The sequence below is a fragment of the Solanum stenotomum genome, chromosome 6, assembly GCF_019186545.1.
Source record: "Solanum stenotomum isolate F172 chromosome 6, ASM1918654v1, whole genome shotgun sequence".
Lineage (NCBI taxonomy): Eukaryota > Viridiplantae > Streptophyta > Magnoliopsida > Solanales > Solanaceae > Solanum > Solanum stenotomum.
In genome coordinates, this window is record NC_064287.1 from 47,100,307 (window position 1) to 47,127,118 (window position 26,812).

Below are 26,812 nucleotides of genomic sequence, written 5' to 3' on the forward strand. Positions count from 1 at the left end.
AATTTCGGTCAAAGTTGAAGTATTTTTCAGACCCTTTTCCCTTTAAGTTCTATGACTTATAAGTCAAAATTCGCGGTTGGTGAGAGTACATATTTTCTATCTGCCCCTCTTCTTTCACATCTCATTTGGTGAATATTTGGGTCTGACTTGAATATTTTTTTATAAAAACAAGAAGTTCGCATTTAATATTAACAAACTAACCATACTCGAAAGGTTGGTGTATTACATGCAGGGGCGAATTTAAGCTTAAAAAATGGGTCACCTGAACCTGTGGTCATNTTATCTCTAATTACTTGAAATATCTTCTCTGTTTTTTGGGTCAATGATATGGGTCGGGTCACAGATTATTGGGTGGGTGGGCATTGATAAATAGATCAGGTTTGACAAATGGTATTTTGCTAGTGTTTAGAGATAGATTTTTGTATTAGATTTTGTAAATTTGTCTCTAAATATCTGTTTGATCATATATTTTGGATTAGATTTTGATAATAGTTTAAAGTTTTAAAAATTGGCCCTTTCACCCCGGAACATCAAAGAATGCATGTTCAAATACAATTTGAAGTTTTGAAAATCACAACTTCAAATAGAACCTATTTGGATTGACTTATTTTAGGAATTTTTAAGTCAAAAGAAGTTTTAATTACTTTTAAAGTATTTGGGTAAAAAAAGAAAAAGCATTTTTAAGTTCTAACTTATGACTTATTCTTTATTAATATATATTTTTTTCTGCCCCTCTTCTTTCCCATCTCATTTGGTGAATATTTGGGTTTGACTTGATTATTTTTTTTAAAAAAAACAAGTTCGCATTTAATATTAACAAACTAACCTTATTAGAAAGATTGGTGTATGAAATTAAACGTATTCAAAGAGCGTGAAAGGACATATTTTTGCTTGATACTGTAATATTTTTTTTCTGGCTCTCCTCTGCCCATCTCATTTGGTGAACATTAACTTGAATTTAAAAAACAAGTTTGCATTTGTTATTAAAAAAAATTAGTCTAACAACAAGATCCATATGACAGTAGTACTCCTATTAGTTAAGGATTTTTCTCTTAATATTTCTAGTCAAAATATAAATAAGAATGTAATTGTAATAACAATAAGCAAGATTTTGTAATTATAATTACATTAAGCAAGAATATCTAGGACTTGAATCAAAGAAGCTAATTAGCTATGATCATGAGAACAAAATAAACAACAATATACTCAATGTAGTCCTATAAAGTGTAATCTGGGGAGGATAGAGTGTATGCAGACCTTACTATTATCTTAGAGGTAGAGAAATTATTTTCAATAGACTCATGAGTATAAAATAGATGATTAATGAAATTACAAACCAAAAAAAAAAAACACCTTAAAGGAGCTTTAACAACTCATTGAAGAAAGAACATAGCAACATATACTATGATCTCTTACAAAGTTAAAACAAGTACACCTTGCTACATCCTAATCCTAAAGCTATGTTGCTCAGACTCTCCAAGAATGCAGCTACACCCGTGTCGGATCCTCTAAAAAAAGCACTACTGGAGGATCAAACAAGCACCCATTGATATTTTTGAAGAGTCTGAGCAACATAGTCCTAAAGTACATTAGACAAATTGGTGGACAAGTTTTCAATTTGATCATTAGCAAAAACTCCCTTTTCAAGTACCCAATCTTCAATCATGGCCTGAGAATTCAATGGTTGATCATGTGGAACCAAATGTCCAGCATCCAATACCACAACATGGCTTAAGTTCCTCCATTTCTGCACATACCCTGCTAGCTCGTCGTTAACTCTCCAAGCTTTTCTATCTGCTTCCAAGAACTTGTCGATTCCTTCCCACTTCATTCTCTTCACCCACGCCTCGGTTGACACCAAGCCAACTCTCAAATCCAACTGACCTTCATACAACAAAACTTTAGTATTCTTGACAAGAAACTCCACCATATACTTCACACTCTTCATCAAATCTTCGTGTAATGCTTCCCTCACCACCTTACTACACACCTCGAAAACAATAGTTTCATTCACTCCCAATGCCTTTTTCACCTCAACATTGTTCAAAAACTCAGCTACCAGATGGTTTTGGTATGGCTTATGCCTTCTAATGTTATACAAAGTTGGCATTTCAGTCATGTTTTGTAATGTGTTCAAGACTTTACTTCGAGCATTCGTTGCTTCACTCCAATCACCATTCTTTGCCAATGAAATCACCTTTTCTTGAAGCAACTCTAGTTGTCCCCTTTGTTTGTCATTTATCAATCCAAAGTAATACGCATTTGCAGCATGAGTAGCAACTTGGCTAATCGGATCAGTTAGTCCGTTACCAATGACAACACCAACCAAATTCACTCTACTACGAACCGGCAACCTGACATTTTTCTTCAAAACTTGATATCCAATTGCTGGCACATATTTGCCAGCATAACTCTCACCCGTGATGTAAATAGGCCGATCCTTGAATGATTTATTCAGCTCGATAAACTTTTTGATCGCGATATATAAGTGCTTTGCCACGTCTTTTTGGTTCCTCGGGATTTCTTCAGGTGTTGCAGCAATGCTAAATCCAACACCAATTGGATTATCAAGGAAAAGCAGCCCAAAAATCCGATTCCAAGATCTAGGATTATAATTGAGCTCTACATGTTCGACGTTTTGTCTGTGAGAAGAAGAGACTCGCCAAGGGCCTAATTCGTAGAAGTTTCCGAGCATAGAGGAACATCCAGGTCCACCTTGAAGCCAAATGAGAAGTGGGGTTTGAGAAAGAGGTGTGGTGAGGTTTTGGGCTTCGTAGAATGTGTAGAAAATGGCGGAGTTGGTTGTGTCATTGACGGTGAGGTAGCCAGACTTAGTGGGGAGAGATTGTTTAGGGAGTGGAAGAGATGCATAGATTGATGATGAATTGATTAGGAAGTAGTGGAAGATGAGAACAGAGAGGAGCTTGAAATCCATCAATGGCAAATCTTGATGGAGTGAGTGTGAAAGAAGTGGGCACTGGGCACTGATGCACTGAGCAAATAAAGATTCCTGTGGGAAAAGATTCCAAAAAGAGGGTGAGTGGGTGGGGGTGGGGGAGAGAGGAAGGTTAAAAGGGGACATTTGGTAAAGCGTATAAGAATAATGTTAAACAAAGTGTATTAATAATACTTGCGATAATCATATATAGATTATTTCTTATGAATGGTTTGGTNGCTTGAAATCCATCAATGGCAAATCTTGATGGGGTGTGAAAGAAGTGGGCACTGATGCACTGAGCAAATAAAGATTCCTGTGGGAAAAGATTCCAAAAAGAGGGTGAGTGGGTGGGGGTGGGGGAGAGAGGAAGGTTAAAAGAGGACATTTGGTAAAGCGTATAAGAATAATGTTAAATAAAGTGTATTAATAATACTTGCGATAATCATAAATAGATTATGTCTTATGAATGATTTGGTTTGGTGTATAAGATACCCTTCACAAGGCAATGAAGTCTTTAACCATGCTAATGCACATTAAAATTCTTGCATTACTTATAGCTAGAAATTCATGGTATTAGTAATACACATTTTAATACACAATAGAGCAAACATTAGTAATACATAGCATGAAAAAATGAGTACCAAATAAGATATTACTAATATACAGAGTTAATGGATGCATTATTTTTATTAATACACTATACCAAACGATTAGAGGACTAGGGATCAATACCTCGCTTAATACATGTTTTCCTTGGGGAAAAATATTCATCACTACATTGACAAACCCACGATATCTTCAAATGAACTTGCATTCCAGCACCCGGAGTTCAGGGAGCAAAGTTTCCTTTTCAGTTACTTCAGCAACATTTTCAAACGAATCCAAGACTATGGATCATCATGTCGCATGAGTTCCTCTGCTACTTGTTTAAGTCGATAATTCTGCTTCCATTTCCACCAACTGGAAAACATAATCTTAACTAACCCCACGCCTCGACTTCCCACTTATCATCCAACACAATGAGATATTATTTGCCTATCAAAGATTTGCACAACATATCAGCCAGACCGTCACTGGAATGCACATGGTGCTTTCACACCGGCGACTTGCCCAAACATGTCAATAATAGCTGTCATATTATTTGTTTGTGAGGAAGTACACCATGATCGAATGTCAAAGCGACAAAACAATAGAAGGATCTTTGAATATCTTTGTGACCAAAGTTGCCTTCCCTAGACCAGGCATGCCAACAATAGATATACTATCCAAATCCTCTGTTTCTTTAGTCAGTAAATGAATTAGCTTCTCAGCATCATCCTCAAACCCCACATGTTCCTCTTCAGTTATTTGAATACATGTTGAGGAGTTGGAGCATTGGCATCGATGTTAACGTTCTCCATCCTAATAAGCTTTGATCTCTTTTCTGATTGTTCAGGAGGAAATGCTTGATGTCAGAGAGCAGTGTTGCCTAACATCAATTAGAACAATGACATGGTCATCTCCATTCTCCAGTAAGCAATAAAAAACCAACAATTGTGGAGGAAGAACCATAAATATCAGGAAAAAAAATGCAAACAAAAGTAACACTCCAGTTCAACTTAATACAAAGATTAGGAACTCTTAGTTCTCTGACATAGATTTGTAAATTGCTTGTTATTACCAAATTTATTTATTTATTTTGAAAAAAAGTCTTTGATTCTTTTCTTTCAATGTTCTTTATTTCTTTTATCATAAGTCTAGCTCATGAAAAGCTAATCAAGAGGGAAGAAGGATTAGGATTTCTTCAAGTTCTACGCAAATTAAATAAACCAGAACTCAAGGTGAAACTACAAGAGAAAAGCAGTTCAATATAAATGCAAGTTATAGAGGTATTCCCTTTGTCCTAATAGGGGCTTGACTATCCTAAATTTCTAGCATCATGAATTAGGTATATCCCCAATTTCTAGCATTATGAAATATTTGTTATCTAAATACATAATATACTATTGAAGTTAAGGCCAGATACAAAGATGAGAAGATAGACTAGTTTACCAGAGAAAGAGAGCCGAAGATTGATGAAGAAAACAACTAATTATGGAAGATAAAAAAGGTAAATACTTTACATTGTGAATGTATATTTAAATAAGTTACTTGTTTAAACAAGTTGCTCGTGCAGCTTACGAGCAACTATTCGAAAGTCTTGTAGTAGCTTCCTCCAGAGACTTGCAATCAAGCAAGTAGCTCGTGTTGGAAGCCTGAAATATGCTCCTCCAAAAAAACAGGCAGCAATTTTTTGAAAAGTCTTGCAGTAGTTCTTATATATATATATATATATATATATATATATATATATATACATATACAAATAAAGAACAAGATCGATTTTTCTAATACATTAACCTCAAGGGATATAAAATGCCTCAAAAATTTGTTCTCTATATTTGTTGTCTTATATCTGTTTATTATTTTATAACAACTATATGTAAAAGGCACAAACGAACCTGGTGATCATGCAATGCTATCAGTAGAGTCGATGCCTGTGTTGGTGGTGTTNCGGGGTGGCCCAGTGGTTTGGGCTTGGAACTTCCATGTTGGAGGTCTCAAGTTCGAAACCCCTTGCCAGCGAAAGCAAGGGGTTTGCCTTCTGGGTCAAGCTCGTCGCACCGGACTTGCCTAGTGTGGGTAACCTCTCCTATGTTGTTTGCAAGCTATTGCATAGGAGTAGGGGTTTTATCCTGTGCACACCCAAAGGGTAGCGGCTGCCGGTTTCCTTTGTCATAAAAAAAAACGAGAGGGTAGCGGCTGCCGGTTTCCCTTGTCATAAAAAAAAAACGAGAAGATAGACAACTTTACCAGAGAGAGAGCCAAAGATTGAATGAAGAAAACAACTAATTATGGAAGATAAAAAAGGTAAATACATTACATTGTGAATGTATATTTAAATAAGTTACTAGTTTAAACAAGTTGCTCGTGCAGCTTACAAGCAACTATTGAAAATCTTGTAGTAGCTTCCTCCAGAGACTTGCAATCAAGCAAGTAGCTTCTGTTGGAAGCCTGCAATATGCTCCTCCAAAAAAACAGGCAACAATTTTTTGAAAAGTCTTGCGGTAGTTCTTTTATATATATACACAAATTAAGAACAAAATCAATTTTTCGAATACATTAACTTCAAGGGATATAAAATGCCTCAAAAATTTGTCGTCTTATATGTGTTTGTTATTTTATAACAACTATAGATAAAAGCCACAAGCAAACCTGGCGATCATGCAATGTTATCAGTAGAGTTGATGTTGTGTTAGTGGTGTTTCTTCATGAAACAAGCTTCTGGCTCACTAGAATTCACTATGCTCAATTCTTTGAACTCCAACACTAAAACTGCAGACATAAATGCTCCAAACATCAAATAGGGGTTTAACGGCATTGTTGCATTATTTGTCAAAGCAAGGAATACTGCAAATGCTCAGCAGGACACTGCATGTGACGTCTTCCTTCTAATGACTTAAACCCCAACATAGTCAACTCAATCCAAATTCTTTGAGTGATCAAGATTCACAATTTCGGAAATCACTATGAGGAAGTAGAGCCGACCCTGCTATGAGCGGGTTCCTTCCTTATCTTATTTGTTTCCATCAACATTCTAATTTCATTTGCTTCATCCCACCTTCCAGCATCGGCATACATGTTATAAAGCAAAACATAAGGGCCTGAACTCTCTGGTTCAAGGCGCATTAGCGCTTCAGCTGCTATTCGTGCCAACTCAACATTGTTGTGCACCCTACAAGCACCTAGTACTGCACCCCAGACAGCCTTATCTGGCTCCACTGGCATAGTGTTAATCACTTTCATGGCCTCCTCAAACTGCCCATCTCGACCAACAATATCCACAAGGGAGCCAAAATGTTCAATCTCAGGTTTGATGCCGAATTCAGATTCCATAGATTTAAAATATAACCGACCTTGTTCCACTAAACCAGCATGAGCACATGCATTCAGAACTGAAATGAATGTGATGTGAGTTGGCCTCACTTTAAGGCACTTCATTAATTCAAAAAGCTCTAGCGCTTCAAATGCAAAACCATGAGATGCATATCCTCCAACCATTGCATTCCATGAGATTACGTCCTTTTGAAATTTCATCTTTTCAAAAATTGCCCTTGCTTCATGTATTTTGCCACATTTTGCATACATAGTTATTAGGGAATTGTTTAAAGGTATATCTGGTATAACAGTCTTTGTCACTAACTGATGAATCTGCATACCCAGGAACAATGCCACAGTTTCAGCACAAACACTTAGAAGTGAGGAGAGTGTGTGTCTATCAGGCTTCTCTCCTGCCTGTTGCATCGCCCTGAATAACTTTATTGCTCCTTCATAGTCTGCATTTCTTTCACACCCCGAGATCATTGAATTCCAAGAAACCCGATTCTTGTGGGGCATCCTTTCAAAATAATCACGTGCCAATTCCAACTTTCCCGCCTGTGCATATCCAGAGATGATTGAATTCCATGTTAGTACATCAGGATTTGGCATTTTAGAAAACAGATTTGATGCTTCACTCATATTTGAGGCATGGACATAGCCACAAACCATTGTGTTCCATGAAAATGTATCCCTCTCCGTCATCAGATCAAAAAGTTCTCTAGCAGAAACCATATCTCCTGCTTTGCTATAAGCCAGGATCATGGAATTCCATGATACGACATTCCTCTCAAATCTCTTCTTTTTGCTAATTCCCTGACCACTACAAGATGGAACTTTATCAAAAATGCGTCTAGCATCACCAACTCTTCCTTTCTGACCATATCCAGCAATCAAAGTGTTATATGCATGAACCATATCTTCTTTCCCATCACTACTCTCTCCAAATTCATAAAGAAAATGTTCCGCCTCATCCAATTCCTCGTTCTGTATCAAACCCGATACAAGTACACTAAAAGACGCCGAATCCCTCTCCGGCATTCTCTTAAAATACTCAACAGCAGTTTTCACATCCCCATTACGCAAAAAACCCGAAATCGCCGCATTCCAAGACACAACATTCTTCACAGGCATACATTCAAAAATCTCCAACGCTTCACCCATTCTCCCACATTTAGCATACCCACTAATCATAGTATTCCAAGAAACATAATCTCTCTCAGGCATTTCATCAAACAGATTCCTACCCTCCTCCAAATACCCTTTCCCTCTACAAGACAAATAACCAGAAATCATCAAATTCCAAGAAACAACATCCCTCTGCGGCATTTCATCAAACAGGTACCGTGCTTTCACAATCTCACGCTGTTGCACATACCCGCTAATCATTGAGTTCCAAGTAACTGTATTTCGATGTGTTAACTTATCAAATAATTCCCGTGCATCCTCTAATCGACCATTTCGAATCAAATTCGTGATGTTCTTGTTCGCTCTACGTATATCTGGAGCAGCATCAGAAATCTTGCGCCTCAATGTTGAATGATAACGTATTTTTTGAACTGATTGTTGAACAATTATATATGGTGCAATGTCTCTGCTATACAGATAGCTTAGCTGCCTCCTTAAGCTGCTTATATTCCGCCACCAAACTGCCATGGCAGGATAATTAGCAGCTTAGCACTGGTTTAATTTAGTTGACTGTGTAATCATATTCATACTATATTACTTGTACGATCAGATAAACTTAAGTGTGCTATTTGACTATTCAAAACTGAATCGAAATTAATAATCTGAATCTAAGAAAAGTAATTGATTTATCGGTAATGGGCTATTAGTTTAATGATTTTGATAATAGTTCTGATTTTTTTGTATCTTCAGGTTGCTGATTCTTAATATTTTGAGGTTTTTTCTTAAAGTGTTAACATATAATCCGACTGTAAATTAATATATTATATTTATATCATTCGGTAGGATTTAGTTTCATATTTTTTTATTTGTGACAGTCTCAAACTTTCGATTGTTCTACAATGTGTCAGTGTTGTTTTTTAAACAAAACGTAATTTATCAACTCATGTGTATGGTTTGTTTGATTTGTCACGATATTTCTATATGATTTTCAATTATTTATTTTCTGTGTCAAATCTTAACGGTTAAACTGATAACTGAGTGGGTAATAATCAACAATCAATAAATCGGTAACCAATAAAACAATATCTTAATGGTTCCATAATGATTTAGCATGTCTACAAACCGATAACCGATAAATCAATATCTTAATAGTTCTATAATGCTTCTTTCGGTCTTAATTTATATGGCAAATTTTTTAAAAAATATATTAATTTTTCTTAGTTGATAGCTATTTACTAACATCACTCTACTTTATTTTTATTGGATCCCACTTAACATTTTATTGTGAAGAAAAATCAACTAAAATAAACATTAAAGTGCTTTAATAAGGACAATTCAATAAACATAATAATTTTTTCCTTATTTCTTAAATTCTCTACTCCATAAAAGGAAAAATTACTTGGATTGATACCTTTTAATAAATAATTATTGATTTTAGTGATATTTTTTATTTATTACCATTTATAGCAATACTATGTTAAATTTGTAATATGTATTAAAAGTGAATTATGTATGCAATATATATGTATTATAATTGTTTTTTTTTAAATATATTATGCTTGTTTGGTAAGAAATTGACACATTGAATTATAAGTGTATTAAAATGTGTGATAAATGTATTATTAATCAATAAATTTGTATTATATGTGAATAATAAATTGTACTTTGTAATATGTATTAAAATTGTATTATAAATGTATTAAAAGTGATCAAGTGAAAAAAAATATTATTGCTATAAATGGTAAATATTTTTTTAATATAGTATATTTATGTAAGTTTTCCTCGATAAAATGATATCACATAAAATGATATTTTCTTAATATAGTATATTTATGTAAGTTTTCCTCGATAAAAAATCATTTCTTAACAACTTTAAAAATATTACAATCTTTTTACCTCTCCGAGTTCATCTCAGACCCGACTCAACTACAAATAATAATTCGATCCCTTTTCTGTTTTCATACTCAATCCAAAATCATATATTATTTTTATAATTAAAAAATAGATAAGTCATTAAGAGCCCGTTTGAATTGACTTAAAAAGTAGCTTTTAAGTCAAAAATAAAAAGTCAAACTGATATGACAAATAAAAAGTATGGAGAGACCTATTTTTGGTTTTTAACTTATTTTAAGTCATTTTTTACCTTGTCAAACATTACTCAACTTATTTCAAGTCATTTCTTGATTTATTCCAAGTTATTTTTTATAAGGAAAATTGTATATAATAGCAAACTATTAATTCAAATTAAATGCTATAAATATAGTTTGATTTAATTGTGCCTCATAGCAAACTATTGCTATTTCACCTCTCTCCTGGGGAATCTCGCTCGCCACTCTCGTTTTTTATACAAACACAAGTGTATAAAGTATGTTTGTGTTTGTATAAAGCGAGAGAAAATTGTATATATACATATATTTTCGTTCCCCTCTCCCAGATCTCGCTCGCCACTCTCTCAGATCTCGCTCTCTCACTCGCCTCTCTCACTTTATACAAAAACGCAAATGTATAAAATGCGTGAAAATTGTATATATACATATATTTTCGTTCCCCTCTCTCCCCTCTCCCAAATCTCGCTCACCACTCTCCCAGATCTCGCTCGCTCACTCGCCTCTCTCACTTTATACAATTGATCTTTTTGTATATGTATACCAAAACAGATTATACAACTACTTTCTTTTGTATATGTATAGCGAAATATACATATTTATGTTTGTTATGGAGCGCAATTATGCAAACTTTGCTATAGCATACAAATATGAATTTTGTGTTTGCTATATGTGAAAGTTGCTCTTTTTTATATTTGTCAAACACTTCCAAAAGTAAAAAAACTATCTTAAATGTAGGTTTGATCAACTTTTACGTCAATTCAAACCCCCTCTAAGTTCATGATTGTATATTCTTATTTACTCTAATTTGCTACTAAATATTGAATGTGATAACCACAATTTAATTTGTGCTTACTTGATACCATTAATATTAATTATATGGCTTCCATTGATCCATTTGTTAGGTTGTCTTCAAAGTGACAAAACGTGTTAGACTTAACTTTGGATCAAGTTATAAATTTGATTGTGTAAGATGTAAATTATAATTCAATGTCTTTTTAATAGACAAGACCATAAAATACTTGTTTATTCTTGTTAGAGTTACTTTAATTTGCCATAAAATATTTTGACCATCAAATGTATAACACATATAGCTCAAAAAAGGAAGTTATAGTTGACCATTTTAACCAAATTTAAAATTAAATTCAAAATCTTAATTTAATATTTCTTTAGTAGATAAGTTTATACTTACTAGTTTCTTATATATCATTTAATTTTTATTGAATATTGGCCAATTTGTGTTCATTAGCTATTATTATAATATAAATTCACTGAAATATTCAACTAAACATGCTATAAATAGAAGGTTTCACATATCATTTTCAAGTAGGATTTTTTGGCATTAGAAAAAGAGCAACTTTCACGTATAGCAAACACAAAATTCATATTTGTATGCTATAGCAAAGTTTGCATAATTGCGCTCCATACCAAACATATATATGTATAATTCGCTATACATATACAAAAAAAATAGTTGTATAATTCGCTATACATATACAAAGAAAGCAGTTGTATAATTAGTTATACATATACAAAAGAAAGCAGTTGTATACAAAAGATCAATTGTATGATCTGTATATGTATAAAACGAGAAAGAGAGAAAGGTAAAAGAAAATTGGGCAGGGAAATATTTGTATTGTATAATTATAAGTATATAGGACGAAGATATATGTATTTGCATGTGTATATACAATTTTCTCTCGCTTTATACAAACAGAAGCGCAATTTATACATTTCGTTTCTGTTTGTATAAGCGAGAGAGGCGAGCGTGGCGAGCGAGATTTGAGAGAGGGGAGAAAGGGGAACGAAAATATATGTATATATATAATTTCCTCTGGCTTTATACAAACACAAACACATTTTATACATTTGTGTTTGTATAAAAGCGAGAGAGGCGAGCGAGACTGCCACCAAATGAGAGTGGTGAGCGAGATTCCACTAGGGAGAGTGGCAAAAATAGCAATAGTTTGCTATAGGATACAATTAAATCAAAGTATATTTATAGCATTTAATTTGAATGAATAATTTGCTATTATATATAATTTTCCCTTAGAAAAAATATTTTGATATGGCTTTCAAAGTGATGACTTTTTTTCTTATGATCTGGTGATAAAACTTTGCAAGTTTTTTTCCCTCTTTTATATTGTAGTACTTGTTTTAATTTTATACGAAAGATTGTTTTTTTTAGGATTAGAATTATTCACGTGAGTATATAAGATGCACCTACTAAACACCAACATTGGTCCATATTATATTATTTATGATTTCTTTATCACTTAATTAGTTTTGTATAATAATTTGTTTCAAAGTTTTCATGTGAATTGTTATAGACGGTGCGGAATGCGGATCTTGACTATAATTTTTCATTGAAGATAATCTTAAATTTACTACAAATTTGTTCAAAACAATTTTCGATCAGCACATTTTTAAAAAATTACGTCATAATGTTGCAGGAAATATGTGTGTTTCTAGTAGTATATATATTTCTCATTAAGATAAAAAAAGCTTTGATATACGTAACATGATCAGTTATAGATTCTTCATTTTTACAAGCATTTCACCAGACGTCAACTTGTGTTGTTATTGTCAAAAAGATGAAGATTGTAAAAGCTTTTGCAAGGAACTTCAGCCTCATTGTGACGGTCATGTATGCAGTTGCATAAATATATACGTCTTAGACATTTCATCAGACGTTGAGGCAAGAGACGTCAACTTGTGTTGTTATTGTAAGAAAGATGAAGATTGTAAAAGCTTTTACAAGGAACTTTAGCCTCATTGTGACAGTCATGTATGCAGTTGCGTAAAATATACGTCTTCTAAAATTGAATTGCAAAACTTAATAGGGGAATGAAGAATCAAGACTTTATGGACCAAATATCAAAAAAATGAAAAATGCTGAAATTACAGTTTTTTTCTTTTAAAATAGCTAATATTTAGCTATCTGGATTATATGTAACTTACAAAAAGGTTAATGCTAAAATAAAAAAACTTTCTATCTCTATATACATTTTCCCTTTTTCTTTCCTTTCTTTTCATTTTTAAATATTAAGTTGTTATTTAATATATGCGTAACACGTATATCATAAATGATGTAATACTCATAATTGTGTAAAATAATATTAATATTAAAATTAATTTAGATAAATAATTATAGAGAAAGAGTAAAATATAAATTTCCATGGATAATAATTATTGATCATTATTTTCCAATCCTACAAAGATGAATAACTAAATTTTAATTAGATAGATGTAAATTCTTTTTACTTGCTTAATTATATGAGGTACAAATTAAATATATAATGGAATGGAATTTACCTTATCCCTGTAGATGATATTCCTGATGTGTATTACCTTCATCAATTTTAATTGTACTCTTATGATCAAGACTCTTAATATCAATATTAATATTTATTTTGAATGAGCAAAATAAAATTAGTCATGTGGAAAAATATATTATCGTAAGTACTATCCAATTGTGCAATGTCTCTGCTATACAAATCGCTTAGCTGCCTCCTTAAAGCTGCTTATATTCCTCCACCAAACTGCCATGGCTAGATAATTAGCAGCTCAGCACTGCTTTAATTTAGTTGACTGTGTTGTGTAATCATAAGTCTATATGGGTTCGATATGTGTTTTCTAAAGTTATTGTATTACTTGTACTTACGTCTGCATTTGGGAGCAACACATTTCATGTTAGGCATAAATAGCTACGTTCGAATAGGGCTATTCAAAATGGAATCGTAAAAAAATATTGATTTATTGGTAATGGATTATTGGTTCAACGGTTTTGATAACAATTTTTGCTTTTTATTATTGTTGGGTTATTTTGTTCTTAACGTTTTAAGGTTTTTTCTTAACGGGTTAATCGATAATCTGATTGTAAATTAATAAATTATATTTTTATTTTTATTTCTGGCAGTCTCAAACTTTCGATTGTTCTACAATGTGTCAGTTTTGTTTTTTAACAAGATGTAGTTTATCAACTCGATCATGTCACTGGTTTATTTGGTTTGTCACTATATTTCTATGTGATCTTCAATCATTTATATTTTGTGTCAAATTTTAAAGGTTAAACCAATAACTGAGTGGTTAACAACCAATAAATTGATAACAAATAAATCAATTTTTTAATGATTCCATAATGGTTTAGCATGTTCATTACAATCGATAACCGATAAGTCAATATCTTAATAGTTCTATAATGATTCTTTCGGTCTTAATTTATGTGGCAATTTTTTTTAATTTGTTTTTAAAAATATATTAAATTTTCTTAGTTGATAGCTATTTAATATTGTCATTCTACCTTTTTTTTTTTTTTATCTCATTTAACATTTTATTGTGAAGAAAAATCAACTAAAATAAACATTAAAGTGATTTAATAAGGACAATTCAGTAAACATAATGATTTTTTCCTTATTTCTTAAATTCTCTGCTCGATAAAACGATATCACATAAATTGAAATAAAAAGAGTACATATTTCAATATGATTGTTTACAAGAAAATTATTTTTGTAAAGCTAATTAGTTATTAGTTCAATTACCGCTCGACAGGGCAGGGCTAAAGGTAAAGGGATAAATATATTCCTCAATTTTGTGAACATATACCTTCTTGTTAGATAAATAATATATATATATATATATATATATATATATCCTCGTTGTTTAACAAATGACGTTATTTATCTCTTTTCTTAACAAATTGAATAAAAAAATAATTTAAAATTAATTTTCTAATTTCAAAAATATCACGTAACTTTAAAAATATTACAATTTTTTTACCTCTCCGATCCATTTCAGATCCGACCCAACTACAAATAATAATTCAATCCATTTTCTTCCATACTCAATCCAAAATCATTTATTTATATAATTGAATAGAAGAGAGATTGATTTTTTTGTGATAGTGTTAAAAAATAAAATAAAATAGATAAGTCATTAGAAGTACATGATTGTATATTCTTATTAACTCTAATTTGCTACTAATATTGAATGTGATAACCACAATTTGATTTGTGCTAAATACCATTAATATTAATTCTATGGCTTCCATTGATCCATTTGTTAGGTTGTCTTCAGAGTGAGAAAACGTGTTAGACTAAACTTTGGATCAAGTTTTAAATTTGATTGTGTAAAATGTAAATTATAATTTAATGTCTTTTTGTAATAGATAAGAGTTAAAGACCATAAAATACTTGTTTATTCTTGTTAGAGTTACTTTAATTTGCAATAAAATATTTTGACCATCAAATGAATAACACCTATGACTCAAAAAACGAAGTTATAGTTGACCATTTAACCAAATTTTAAAATTTAATTTTCAAAATTATAATTTAATATTTCTTTAGTAGATAAGTTTATACTTGCTATTTTCTTATATGTCATTTAATTTTTATTCAATATTGGCCAATTTGTGTTCATTAGATATTATTATGATATAAATTCACTGAAATATTCAACTAAACATGCTATAAATAGAAGCATTCACACATTATTTTCAGGTAGGATTTTTTGGCATTAGAAATTTTTTTTTGATATGGCTTTCAAGGTGATGACTTTTTTTCTTATGATCATGGTGATAAAACTTTGTAAGTTTTTTTTCCTCTTTTATATTGTACTTGTTTTAATTTTTTTTAATACATGAATATTACAACCACTTTTTGATTTTTTCACAAATTTCTTTTTATTTTTTCTTGTTTTAAAATATTATGTTCATATATTTATTTGTTTATTTACTTATTCATTTGTTTATTTTTAGGTGAAGTTACACATTCATTAGAGGGAGGAAGAAGAAGTAGACGAAAGATTGTTATTTTTAGGATTAGAATTATTCATGTGAGTATATAAGATGCACCTACTAAACAACAACATTGTTCCATATTATATTATTTATATGATTTCTTTATCACTTATAGATATTTCATAGAATTTTTCGTTGAAAAGTTGTCGATAATTTTAGATTTTTTACAAATTTGTTCAAAGTAATTTTTGACAAGCACATTTTCAAAAAAATACGTCATAATTTTGTAGGAAATATGTGTTTTTTAGTAGTATATATATTTTTTTCAATAACATAAAAGCTTCTATGTATATAACATGATCAGTTATATATAGATTCTTCATTTTTACAGGTGTTTCACCAGACATTGAGGCAAGAGACGTCAAATTGTGTTGTTTTTGTGAGAAAGATGAAGATTGTAAGAGCTTTTGCCATGGACCTCCGTATCGTTGTGCACTTCATGTATGCGCATGCTCAAAATATACATCTCCTAAAATTGAATTGCAAAACTTAATGGGGGCATGAAGAATGAAGACTTTATGGACCAAATATATATATATATAAAATGAAATATGCTGAAATTACAGTTTTTTCTTTTAAAATAGCTAATATATAGTTATCTCGATTATGTGTTACTTACAAAAAGGTTAATGCTAAAATAAGAAAACTTTCTATCTCTATATACATTTTGCCTTTTTATTTCCCTTTTTTTTCATTTTTAAATATTAGTTGTTTAATATGTGTGTAGCACGTAGATCTTAAATGATTTAATACTCATAATTGTGTAAAATAATATTAATATTAAAATTAATTTAGATAAATAATTATAGCGAAGGAATAAAATGTAAGTTTCTATGGATAATAAGTATTGATCATTATTTTCCAATCCTACAAAGATGTATAACTAAATTTTAATTAGATATATGTAAAAAAAATTTACTCGCTTTGATCATATGAGGTATAAATATGTAATGGAGTGGAATGTATCTTATCCTTACAGATGATATGCTTGATGTATGTTACTTTCATCAATTTTAATTAGACTGTCATGATCAGGGGAGGAGGTACATGGGGCCGAGAGGGTTCATTCAAACCCTTTCGTCTGAAAAATTACATTATATATATAGGATCAATTTTTTGATTTACATATATATGTTAAGTGATGAACCCCCTCAACATAAGCAAAGAGCTTGGTTCAGTGGTTAAGGCCTTAAGGGGGTTCAAGATTTCATAAGGCTAGCATTACTTCGCGAGTTTGAACCTGGGTAATCACATCTTTTTTCATAGTTTCAAGTTTCAACTTTCAGCTATTTTTATTTTTACTTTCTAAATGCGCGAGTTCACGAGTTTGAATCCCGGTAACAACATTTTTTTTCTATAGTTTCAGCTGGTTTTCTTTTCTATTTTTTATAAAATTAAGTAAAACTTATAACTTTTTCTAAGTCTTCATTATTTAAATTAAAAAATACACTCTCTCATACTCATTTTAAGTCAAACATTTAATTTATATTTGATTAAAGAATTATATAATTATAAGTAAGATTAAATAAATAGGTGTAATCATTTAAAATTTATAATAAATATAGATTTTTCGCGATATTTTTCCGTCGTGATTATTATTTTTTCAACACGGATTTTATTGTCTACAATAAGATTTGATTTGGAAGTATTCCTTAGTTTCAAAAATTGAATAACGTGTGTGTATATATATCATGATGAAGATAAAATCATAATTAAAATATTAAAAAAATTAATTCTCGTACTCATTTTAATATTATGTCAAACACATACTTCCTTGATTTTTATTGTTTGTGTTGAGGTAGAGTTGAATTTTATTTAGTTGCTTAAATCAAATTCGACCCGTTTTATATTTGACCCGCCCCGCCCCATTTATATTTGGCCCAACCCAACCCAATCCGTTTATTTGTGAATATTATTAATGTGCTTACTTATTTTTTGAACCCCCTCAATGGAAATCCTGCCTCCGCCACTGGTCATGATCAAGACTCTTAACATCAACATTGATATTCATTTTGAACGAGCAAAATAAAATTGGTCATGTGAAAAAATGTATTATCGTAACTACAATCCAATATTAGATATGGTTTGATTTCATCAATTATTTAATACCATTACAAAATGTACCATTTTTTGTGCAACTTTGACATCATAAAAAATATATGTTAGTCCGTCATGAACAATTATTTTTTTTAGAAATATTTAATAAAAAAATAAATATAACGAATATAACTAAACTCATGTGAATTGTTATAGTTTCTTTTATTATGCTCTTTTTGTGAATAATTAAACAAGCAAAAACTCATATTAATGTGATAAAAATTAAATAATTAATAATCAAGATAGGTAGAATAAATATAACATAACGCCTAATTCAGTGAAATTTTTGAACAATTAATCAAACAAACATAATGAATGTAGCACCAAGTCATGCCCCTTTAATAGAGTTTATGAATAATTGAATAAGATAAGTACAATGAATGTACATAAAATCAATATTACTCCTAAAATTGTGGATAATTGAACAAAGAGATGTAAAATAAAGATAGTATCGAGTCTTACTTCCAACATAACTTTGCCTAATTTAATAAGATAGATAAAATAAAAATAAAATATAAAATCATGTCAATTTATAAGTTTTCATAAATAACAGAACAAACATAAAATTATGCCAATGTAGTAAATTTTTTGAATAATGTAATAGGATAAGATCACAACATAATATTGTGTTAATCAATTGACGTTTCGTGAACAATTGAACAACTACAAGTCATACCGATCCGATCTAAATTTATATTCTGCCGCTAACCCCTAGGTGTGTAACTGTAAAGCTGAATCTTTGTTATTGCAATTTGCATGCATCTGATGAACAAAGACTGTAACATCATCCTTTTGTATTGGCAAAATTTGGTAGTACAATCTGCTCAATTGCTTGTACTTCTAACGGCATGTCACGTAAAGCCATCACTTGTATGTTCTTCGAGGACCAAAATGAATCGACCACATAATATAACATAAAATCAATCAAATTAATATGAGTAGAGGCATATAATATAGACGATAATAGAAAATTTAACCTAAATAGCGTCTAAATATAGTTGATTATATTGATAATAATTGACAAATATATAATATATTTATAATTCATATATATTATGTGAATGATCGTTCATAGTTAGTATATAATCTAGAAATGGTATCAATTATGAAAAATAAACAGTGAATTTGATCTGTTATAATTTCTATCAAAGTAACGTATTAAAGAAACTAATATTTTGTTTTTGTCAAATTTAATTTCAGATATGCTAAAGGTGTTTGTCTTTATAAGAAAATGCTTATTTTAGACCGATAAAGTGGTTAATCGAGCTTGGAGGTGGAGGTGGGGTGGGTGTGAGGATGGGGACGTAGAGTAAGTTTTTTTTAAGAGTTGAAAAAGAAGCTTCTTTTTAGAACTACTTTTTGAAAGTCGAAATATAAATTGTTATTCTATATTTACAAAACTATTTTTCTAATCAATTAGTTGAACATATTGTCATTCTCCCAAAATACATTCAGACAAAAAGGAACATTTAAAAAAAAAATTAAAAATTTGACCAAACAAGATATAAATATTGAAAATCACTTATCAGCCAATGTAACAAGGAGAACACACAAAAAGAAGAAGAAGAAGAGAACTTGTTAGCCGCGTTCGTAGAGTTTGAAGAGCTAAATTGTGTGGGTTCATTTTCTTGCTTGATAAAAGGTCATATATATGGCTTTTATTTATAATTTTTTTTTAATTTTAAATATAAAAAATTATTCATTGAATCTGTGTCCCCGCGTGCATTTAAAAGATTGACTCACTTTTATTATTATTCAAACAAGAATTAATGTTACAAAATTATGGCATAATATTTATATTAAGTAGTAACTAGTAAGATGTTGTAGAATTAGGTATTTTTCATCGACATATTTATTTCATATTGAGCATATTCAAACCTTTTTATCGTTGTGTCTTTTATTTTATGTTGATGGTATTTTAAAATTTCAATATTCATGCTTTAAAGATGCTTTATAGATATTTTTACGTTGGTATTTTAATTCTATGTGAATAATATTTTTTTGGCTAAAAAATGAGATTTAATAGAAGTAAAATGTTGATAGTATCATAGTAAATATTTATCTAAAAAAAAATGTGTCTTTTTTAAAAAATAGCTAAAATAAAAAAACATGTCATGTAACCAAAAAAAATTACTTTTAATATGATTCATCGGGACTCGTACTAAAACGGAATTGCTTCTAATTGATTATCCGACACATTAGCTGCTAGCTGCTCAAGAGTGTAATCAAACAGAGCAATACGTACTTTTTTTATTTAGTCGGACATCTTGAATGTAAATATTATTAATACAATATTATAATTTGTTATTAGTACTCTATTTCTAATATGAAAATTTTCAGCATGAATATAAATTTAATTAATTTTTAATATAATTATAAAACATAATCAAAATTAAAAAAATCCGTCCATAGTATAGCACAAGTTGTAAGACGTCTGTCACTTCCGTAAATAAAGTAAAAACAATACATTATTTGAAAATCCATCCATATTAGTACTCTATTTCTAATATGAAAATTTTCAGCATGAATATAAATTTAATCAAATTTTAATAGAATTATAGAACATAATCAAAATTTTAAAAATCCGTCCATAGTATAGCACAAGTTGTAAGACGTCTGTCACTTCCGTAAATAAAGTAAAAAAAAAAATACATTATTTGAAATTCTTAACGGCGGGTTCTTATGCCGCCGCGTTTCGCAGTTCTTTTCTTTTAGTGCTTCGACCCGAAGCGATAGCTTCTAGCTAGTTCAGTGGATAAGATGGCTGCGCTCCAGCTCACTTAAGAATGGGACCACAAAGGTCCGCCGACAAGCTCGTTCTGATCTTGGACGCAGTACATTGGAATCCTGAAGCACCACCACGAACGCTACCGCGCGTCCGTCTGCTGTGCGGTAAGGCACCACCCTGTTGTGCCAGCAGCCAACTCCGGTGTGTCAGCTTAGTTATCCTCATCAAACCACTTACTTGATATCGGCTTTTCTGAACCATAAAATACATTACTTCTAGTACATATGTGAGTTCTTCTTCGAAAGACTAGATATTAGGTGCTCGTGCCAGCACGGGCCTAATATATGTCACTTTTTAATCTTAATTTATTTAAAACAAATGAAATTTGGAGAGTCAAATATTTTTTATACGTTTTTTCTAAAATATTTTAAGTTGTTAATTTGTTATGATTTATAAAAACTTTTTTATCTTATAATAATATATGTTACTCTTTTTGTTCCAATTTATGTGACACATATGGAATTAGGAGAGTCCTCCAATATTTTCTTATATGTTCTTTTAAGTATTTTCTCAATAATTGCTCTATATATTTTTCATCTATTCAAATTCATGTGTCAAGGATAGAATTTTAAAAGTCAACTAGTTTTTTTCTATTTTTTTAAAAAAATATTAAAAGTTGCTAATTATTGTGATTTATAGTATTTTTGACGTTATTTTATCATAGTAATTTTAACGTCATTTTAAATATATAATAAAATATTTTAAGTTGTTAATTATTGTGATTTATAGAATTTCAAACATATGACGTGTGTTTAAGAATAGTGTGTTTGTAGCCTCTTATTAAATAGTTAAAATATTTTAAGTTGTTAATTTGTAATTTATAGTGTATGTTACGTAATTTTCAAATTTGTAATAAATATTTTAAGTTATTAATTATAATAATTTATAATATCTTAAACGTAATCTTTGAATATGCTATAATTAAAAACTAAAGCACGACAAATAAATTAAAATAGAAGGGACAATAATAAAATTTGAACAAATTTAAGTACGTATCATTTTTGTAATATACTTTGTAAAATATAATATTATAAATTGAATAATTAAAGAGAATGAAATGAAAGGAATTGCTGAGGTGGGGTCCACATTTATTAAGAGACTTGAACTTTTATGTCAACTGCTGGTAATTTAACTGGGAACTTCCGCAAATAGCTTTCTTAATGAAATGTTTTATAGCCGCATGCGGATCACTCACTTATTTTTAGATCATAAGTTTTAAAAATATTAGTGAGTTCTATATTTCAAAAAAAATAATACATAAAAAAAAGTTTAAACTATTATAATTAATTACTTAAAAAAAATTAAAACACGAATTCAATTGAAATCTCGAAATGTCATTCATGTTACATAAATTGGAAGAAAATGAGTAATAGCCCTAAATATACTTAATTAATTTAATCACAAAATTACAACTAGTGACATTACTTAGTTATACTTTTTTCCTTAACGATTTATTATTTACAACATAAAAAAAATGATTTAATTATAAATTTTGATTGGTTGTGTCTCCAGTTTAACTAGAGAGATTTAAAAGTCAAGAAAAAGTACAAAGCCATCCATTAAAAATAAAGGGGCCTACTTTTTTGGAAAAGAGTTTAACATTTGCAGTAGGTGGGGCTACAAGGTTAGAAAACAGTAGTTTTTTCACAGGACAAATCTGTACATAAATAAACTATGTTTTGATATTTTTGTCCGACAAGTACAATAGTATAATCATAACAGTTCATAATACAAGTTACTTAAAGCTATTAATTTCAAATATACCAAAATTATCCCCCGAATCGGCAAGCAGATATGACGACCAATAGTTGCTTATGTTGGCTAAAAATTGAGATTTAATAGGAGTAAAATGTTGATAGTATTACAGTAAATATTTATCTAAAAGAAAATGTGTTTTTTTTTATTTATAAAATAGCTAAAATAAAAAAACATGTCATGTAACAAAAAAAATTACTTTTAATATGATTCATTGGACTCGTACTAATACGGAATTGCTTCTAATTGATTATCCGACCCATTAGCTGCTCAAGAGTGTAATCAAACAGAGCAATAAGTACTTTTTTTTTATTTAATCGGACATCTTGAATGTAAATCTTATATTAATACAAAATTATAATTTGTTATTAGTACTCTATTTCTAATATGAAAATTTTCAGCATGAATATAAATTTAATCAAATTTTAATATAATTATAAAACATAATCAAAATTAAAAAAATCCGCCCATAGTATAACACAAGTTGTAAGACATTTGTCACTTCCATAAATAAAGTAAAAAAAAAAACACTATTTGAAATTCTTTAACGACCGGCTTTTCTGATCCGTAAAATACATTACTTCTAGTACATATGTGAGTTCTTCTTCGAAAGACTAGATATTAAGTGCCCGTGTCAGCACGTGTTCAATATATGTCACTTTTTAATCTTAATTTATTTAATACATATGAAATTTGGAGAGCCAAATAATTTTTATACGTTTTTTCTGAAATATTTTAAGTTGTTAATTTGTTATGATTTATAAAAAAGTTTTTATCTTATTTTCAAATAATATATGTTACTCTTTTTGTTCCAATTTATGTGACACATATGAAATTAGGAGAGTCCCTAATATTTTCTTGTATGTTCTTTTAAGTATTTTCTCAATAATATATATTTTCCATCTATTCAAATTCATGTGTCACTGATAGAATTTTAAAAGTCAACTAAATTTTTCTATTTTTTTATAAATATTATAAGTTGCTAATTATTGTGATTTATAGTATTTTTGACGTCATTTAAATTATATAATAGAGTATTTTAAGTTGTTAATTATTGTGATTGATAGAATTTCAAACATATGAAGCGTGTTTAAGAATAGTGTGTTTGTGGCCTCTTATTAGACAGTAAAAAATAATAATTAAAGTTGTTAATTTGTAAGCTGAAATTACAGTTTTTTCTTTTAAAATAGCTAATATATAGTTATCTCGATTATATGTAACTTACAAAAAGGTTAATGCTAAAATAAGAAAACTTTCCATCTCTATATACATTTCCCCCTTTTTCTTCCCCTTCCTTTCATTTTTAAATATTAATTGTTTAATATGCGTGTTATGTATATGTTAAATTATGTAATACTCACAGTTGTGTAAAATAATATTAAAAATTAAAATTAATTTGGATAAATAATGATACGCGAAAGAATAAAATGTAAGTTTCTATGGATAATAAGTATTGATCATTATTTTCCAATATTACAAAGATGAATAACTAAATTAAAATTATATATATGTAAAATAAATTTACTCGCTTTGATCATATGAGGTATAAATATGTAATGGAATGGAATGTATCTTATCCTTATAGATGATATGCCTGATGTATATTACTTTCATCAACTTTAATTATACTGTCATATGATCAAAACTCGTAACATCAACATTGATATTCATTTTGAATGAGCAAAATAAAATTGGTCATGTGAAAAATTGTATTATCGCAACAACAATTCAATATTGGATATGGTTTGATTCCATTATTTATTTAATACCATTACAAAAAAGTACCATTTTTTGTGCAACTTTGATTATAAAAGATATATGTAATTCCGTCATGACTCATGATCAACTATATTTTTTTAGAACTATTTAATAATAATAAAAAACTATAACGAATATAACTAAACTCATATGAATTGTTATAGTTTCTTTTATTATGCTCTTTTTGTGAATAATTAAACAAGCACAAACTCATATTAATATGATAAAATTTAAATAATTAACAATCAAGATAAGATAAGAGCAAGTTTTTTCTAGGAGTTGAAAAGAAGCTTCTTTTTAGAACTACTTTTTGAAAGTCAGAATACAAATTATTATTCTAATATTTACAAAAATATTTTTCTAATTAATTAGTTGAACACATATTGTCATTCTCTCAAAATTCATTCAGACAAAAAGGTACATTTTTTAAAAAAATAAATTTTAAAAATTTGACCAAACAAGATATAAATATTGAAAATCACTTATCAGCCAATGTAACAAGGAGAACACACAAAAAAGAAAAAGAAAAAAAAAAGAGAACTTGTTAGCCGCGTTCGTAGAGTTTGAAGAGCTAAATTGTGTGAGTTCATTTTCTTGCTTGATAAAAGGTCATATATATGGCTTTTATTTATATATTTTTTTTAATTTTAAATATAAAAAATTATTCATTGAATCTTTATCCCCGTGTGCATTTAAAAGATGACTTACTTTTATTATTAATCAAACAAGAATTAATGTTACAAAATTATAGCATAATATTTATATTAAGTAGTAAAGTAACTAGTAAGATGTTGTAGAATTAGGTATTTCTTCATCGACATATTTATTTCATATTGAGCATATTCAAACTTTTTTATTATTGTATTTTTTATTTTATGTCGATGATATTTTAAAATTTCAATATTTATGCTTTAAATATGCTTTATAGATATTTTTACGTTGATATTTTAATTCTATGTGAATAATATTTTTTTGGCTAAAAAATGAGATTTAATAGAAGTAAAATGTTGATAGTATCATAGTGAATATTTATCTAAAAGAAAATGTGTCTTTTTTTTTTTTTAAAAAAAAGCTAAAATAAAAAAACATGTCATGTAATAACAAAAATAAATAAATTTACTTTTAATATGATTCATTGGACTCACACTAATACGGAATTGCTTCTAATTGATTATACGACACATTAGCTGCTCAAGTACCTATCACAACAAGAGTGTAAACAAAATGACCAATAAGTACTTTTTTTATTTAGTCATCTTGAATGTAAATCTTATTAATACAAAATTGTAATTTGTTATTAGTACCCTATTTCTAATATGAATTTTTTTAGCTGAGGTGGGGTTCATTAAGAGACTTGGAATAAATGCAAAGCAAAAGGTGTGAAACAGGCGGAATAAATGGGCCCACATGCATGGAAAATCAAATAAATTTCCGGCTGCAGCTAAGTAAAAACAAAATACAGACTCACTTATTTTTAGATCATAAGTTTCAAAAATGTTAGCGAGTTATATATATTTTTTTAGAAATACATAAAAAGTATTATAAATAATTATAATTAATTACTTAAAAAAAATTTAAACACGAATTTGATTGGATCTCAAAATGTTATTTATGTTACATAAATTGAAAGAGAATGAGTAATAGCCCTAAATATATTTAATTAATTTAATCACAAAATTGCAATTAGTGGCATTACTTAGTTATACTTTTTTCCTAAACGATTTATTATTTGCAACATAAAAAAAATGATTTAATTATAAATTTTGATTAGTTGTATCTCAAGTTTAACTAGAGAGACATTTAAAAGTCAATAAAAAGTACAAAGCTATCCATTAAAAATAAAGGGGCCAACTTTTTTGGAAAAGAGTTGTAACATTTGTAGTAGGTAGGCCTACAAGGTTAGAAAACAATAAAACAATAGCTTTTTCACAGGACAAATCTGTACATAAATAAACATGTTCTGATATTTTTGTCCGACAAGTACAATAGTATAATCATTACAGTTTTTAATACAAGTTACTTAAAGCTATTAATTTCAAATATATCAAATTACCCCCGAATCGGCAAGCAGACATGACGATCAAGAGTTGTTTACGTTAGACTCTTACATATAGTATTAAAGTAAAGTTTTTTTAATGCGATAAAAAATATTTTTAGCAGCAACAAATATGTTCATTCATAAAAAATGATAATTTTTTTTTTTTTACTGATATTAGTTAATTGTAATTAAATCAAATATTGCTATAGACTTTAGAGACATTTATAAAAAGTGCTAATTACATTAATAATACATAATTAGCAATAATTAAATTATTGTCATTAATTGATACATTTACTAGTTAAGTGGTTGACAAGGCACTCTTAAATCTAGGCATATGAATTGGCTAAAATTTGAAATTAATTTTTTTCAGTATTTGATAATGAATATTCATTAAAATTAGTATGAAATTTTGTAACATTTTTTCGTTACAAAAAAATAAAAATAAAAATAGCTCAACCACATACACTTACGTAATAAATTAGGTTCACAATTTTTTTTTTTATAATTA

At 29.2% G+C, this 26,812-nt stretch overlaps 2 protein-coding genes and 1 long non-coding RNA gene across 3 annotated transcripts; 1 reads left to right on the plus strand and 2 right to left on the minus strand.

The window, feature by feature from the left end:
- Positions 1-1,525: 1,525 nt before the first annotated feature.
- On the minus strand, positions 1,526-2,974 carry LOC125867842 (serine carboxypeptidase-like 50). The gene has a single exon (XM_049548435.1). The coding sequence runs from the start codon at positions 2,933-2,935 to the stop codon at positions 1,580-1,582; it is 1,356 nt and encodes a 451-aa protein (XP_049404392.1). The 5' UTR covers positions 2,936-2,974; the 3' UTR covers positions 1,526-1,579.
- Positions 2,975-3,560: 586 nt separating this feature from the next.
- On the minus strand, positions 3,561-8,538 carry LOC125867830 (pentatricopeptide repeat-containing protein At1g62260, mitochondrial). The gene is made up of 2 exons (XM_049548413.1): positions 6,173-8,538; positions 3,561-4,406 (listed from the first exon to the last, which is right to left on the minus strand). Exon 1 carries the CDS (start codon positions 8,489-8,491, stop codon positions 6,485-6,487), a length of 2,007 nt encoding a protein of 668 aa, XP_049404370.1. The 5' UTR covers positions 8,492-8,538; the 3' UTR covers positions 3,561-4,406; positions 6,173-6,484.
- A 3,583-nt stretch (positions 8,539-12,121) lies between these two features.
- Positions 12,122-16,277, plus strand: LOC125867867 (uncharacterized). The gene is made up of 3 exons (XR_007446679.1): positions 12,122-12,148; positions 15,614-15,653; positions 16,197-16,277. It is a non-coding gene; the product is annotated as an uncharacterized LOC125867867 (long non-coding RNA).
- The last annotated feature ends 10,535 nt before the right edge of the window (positions 16,278-26,812 follow it).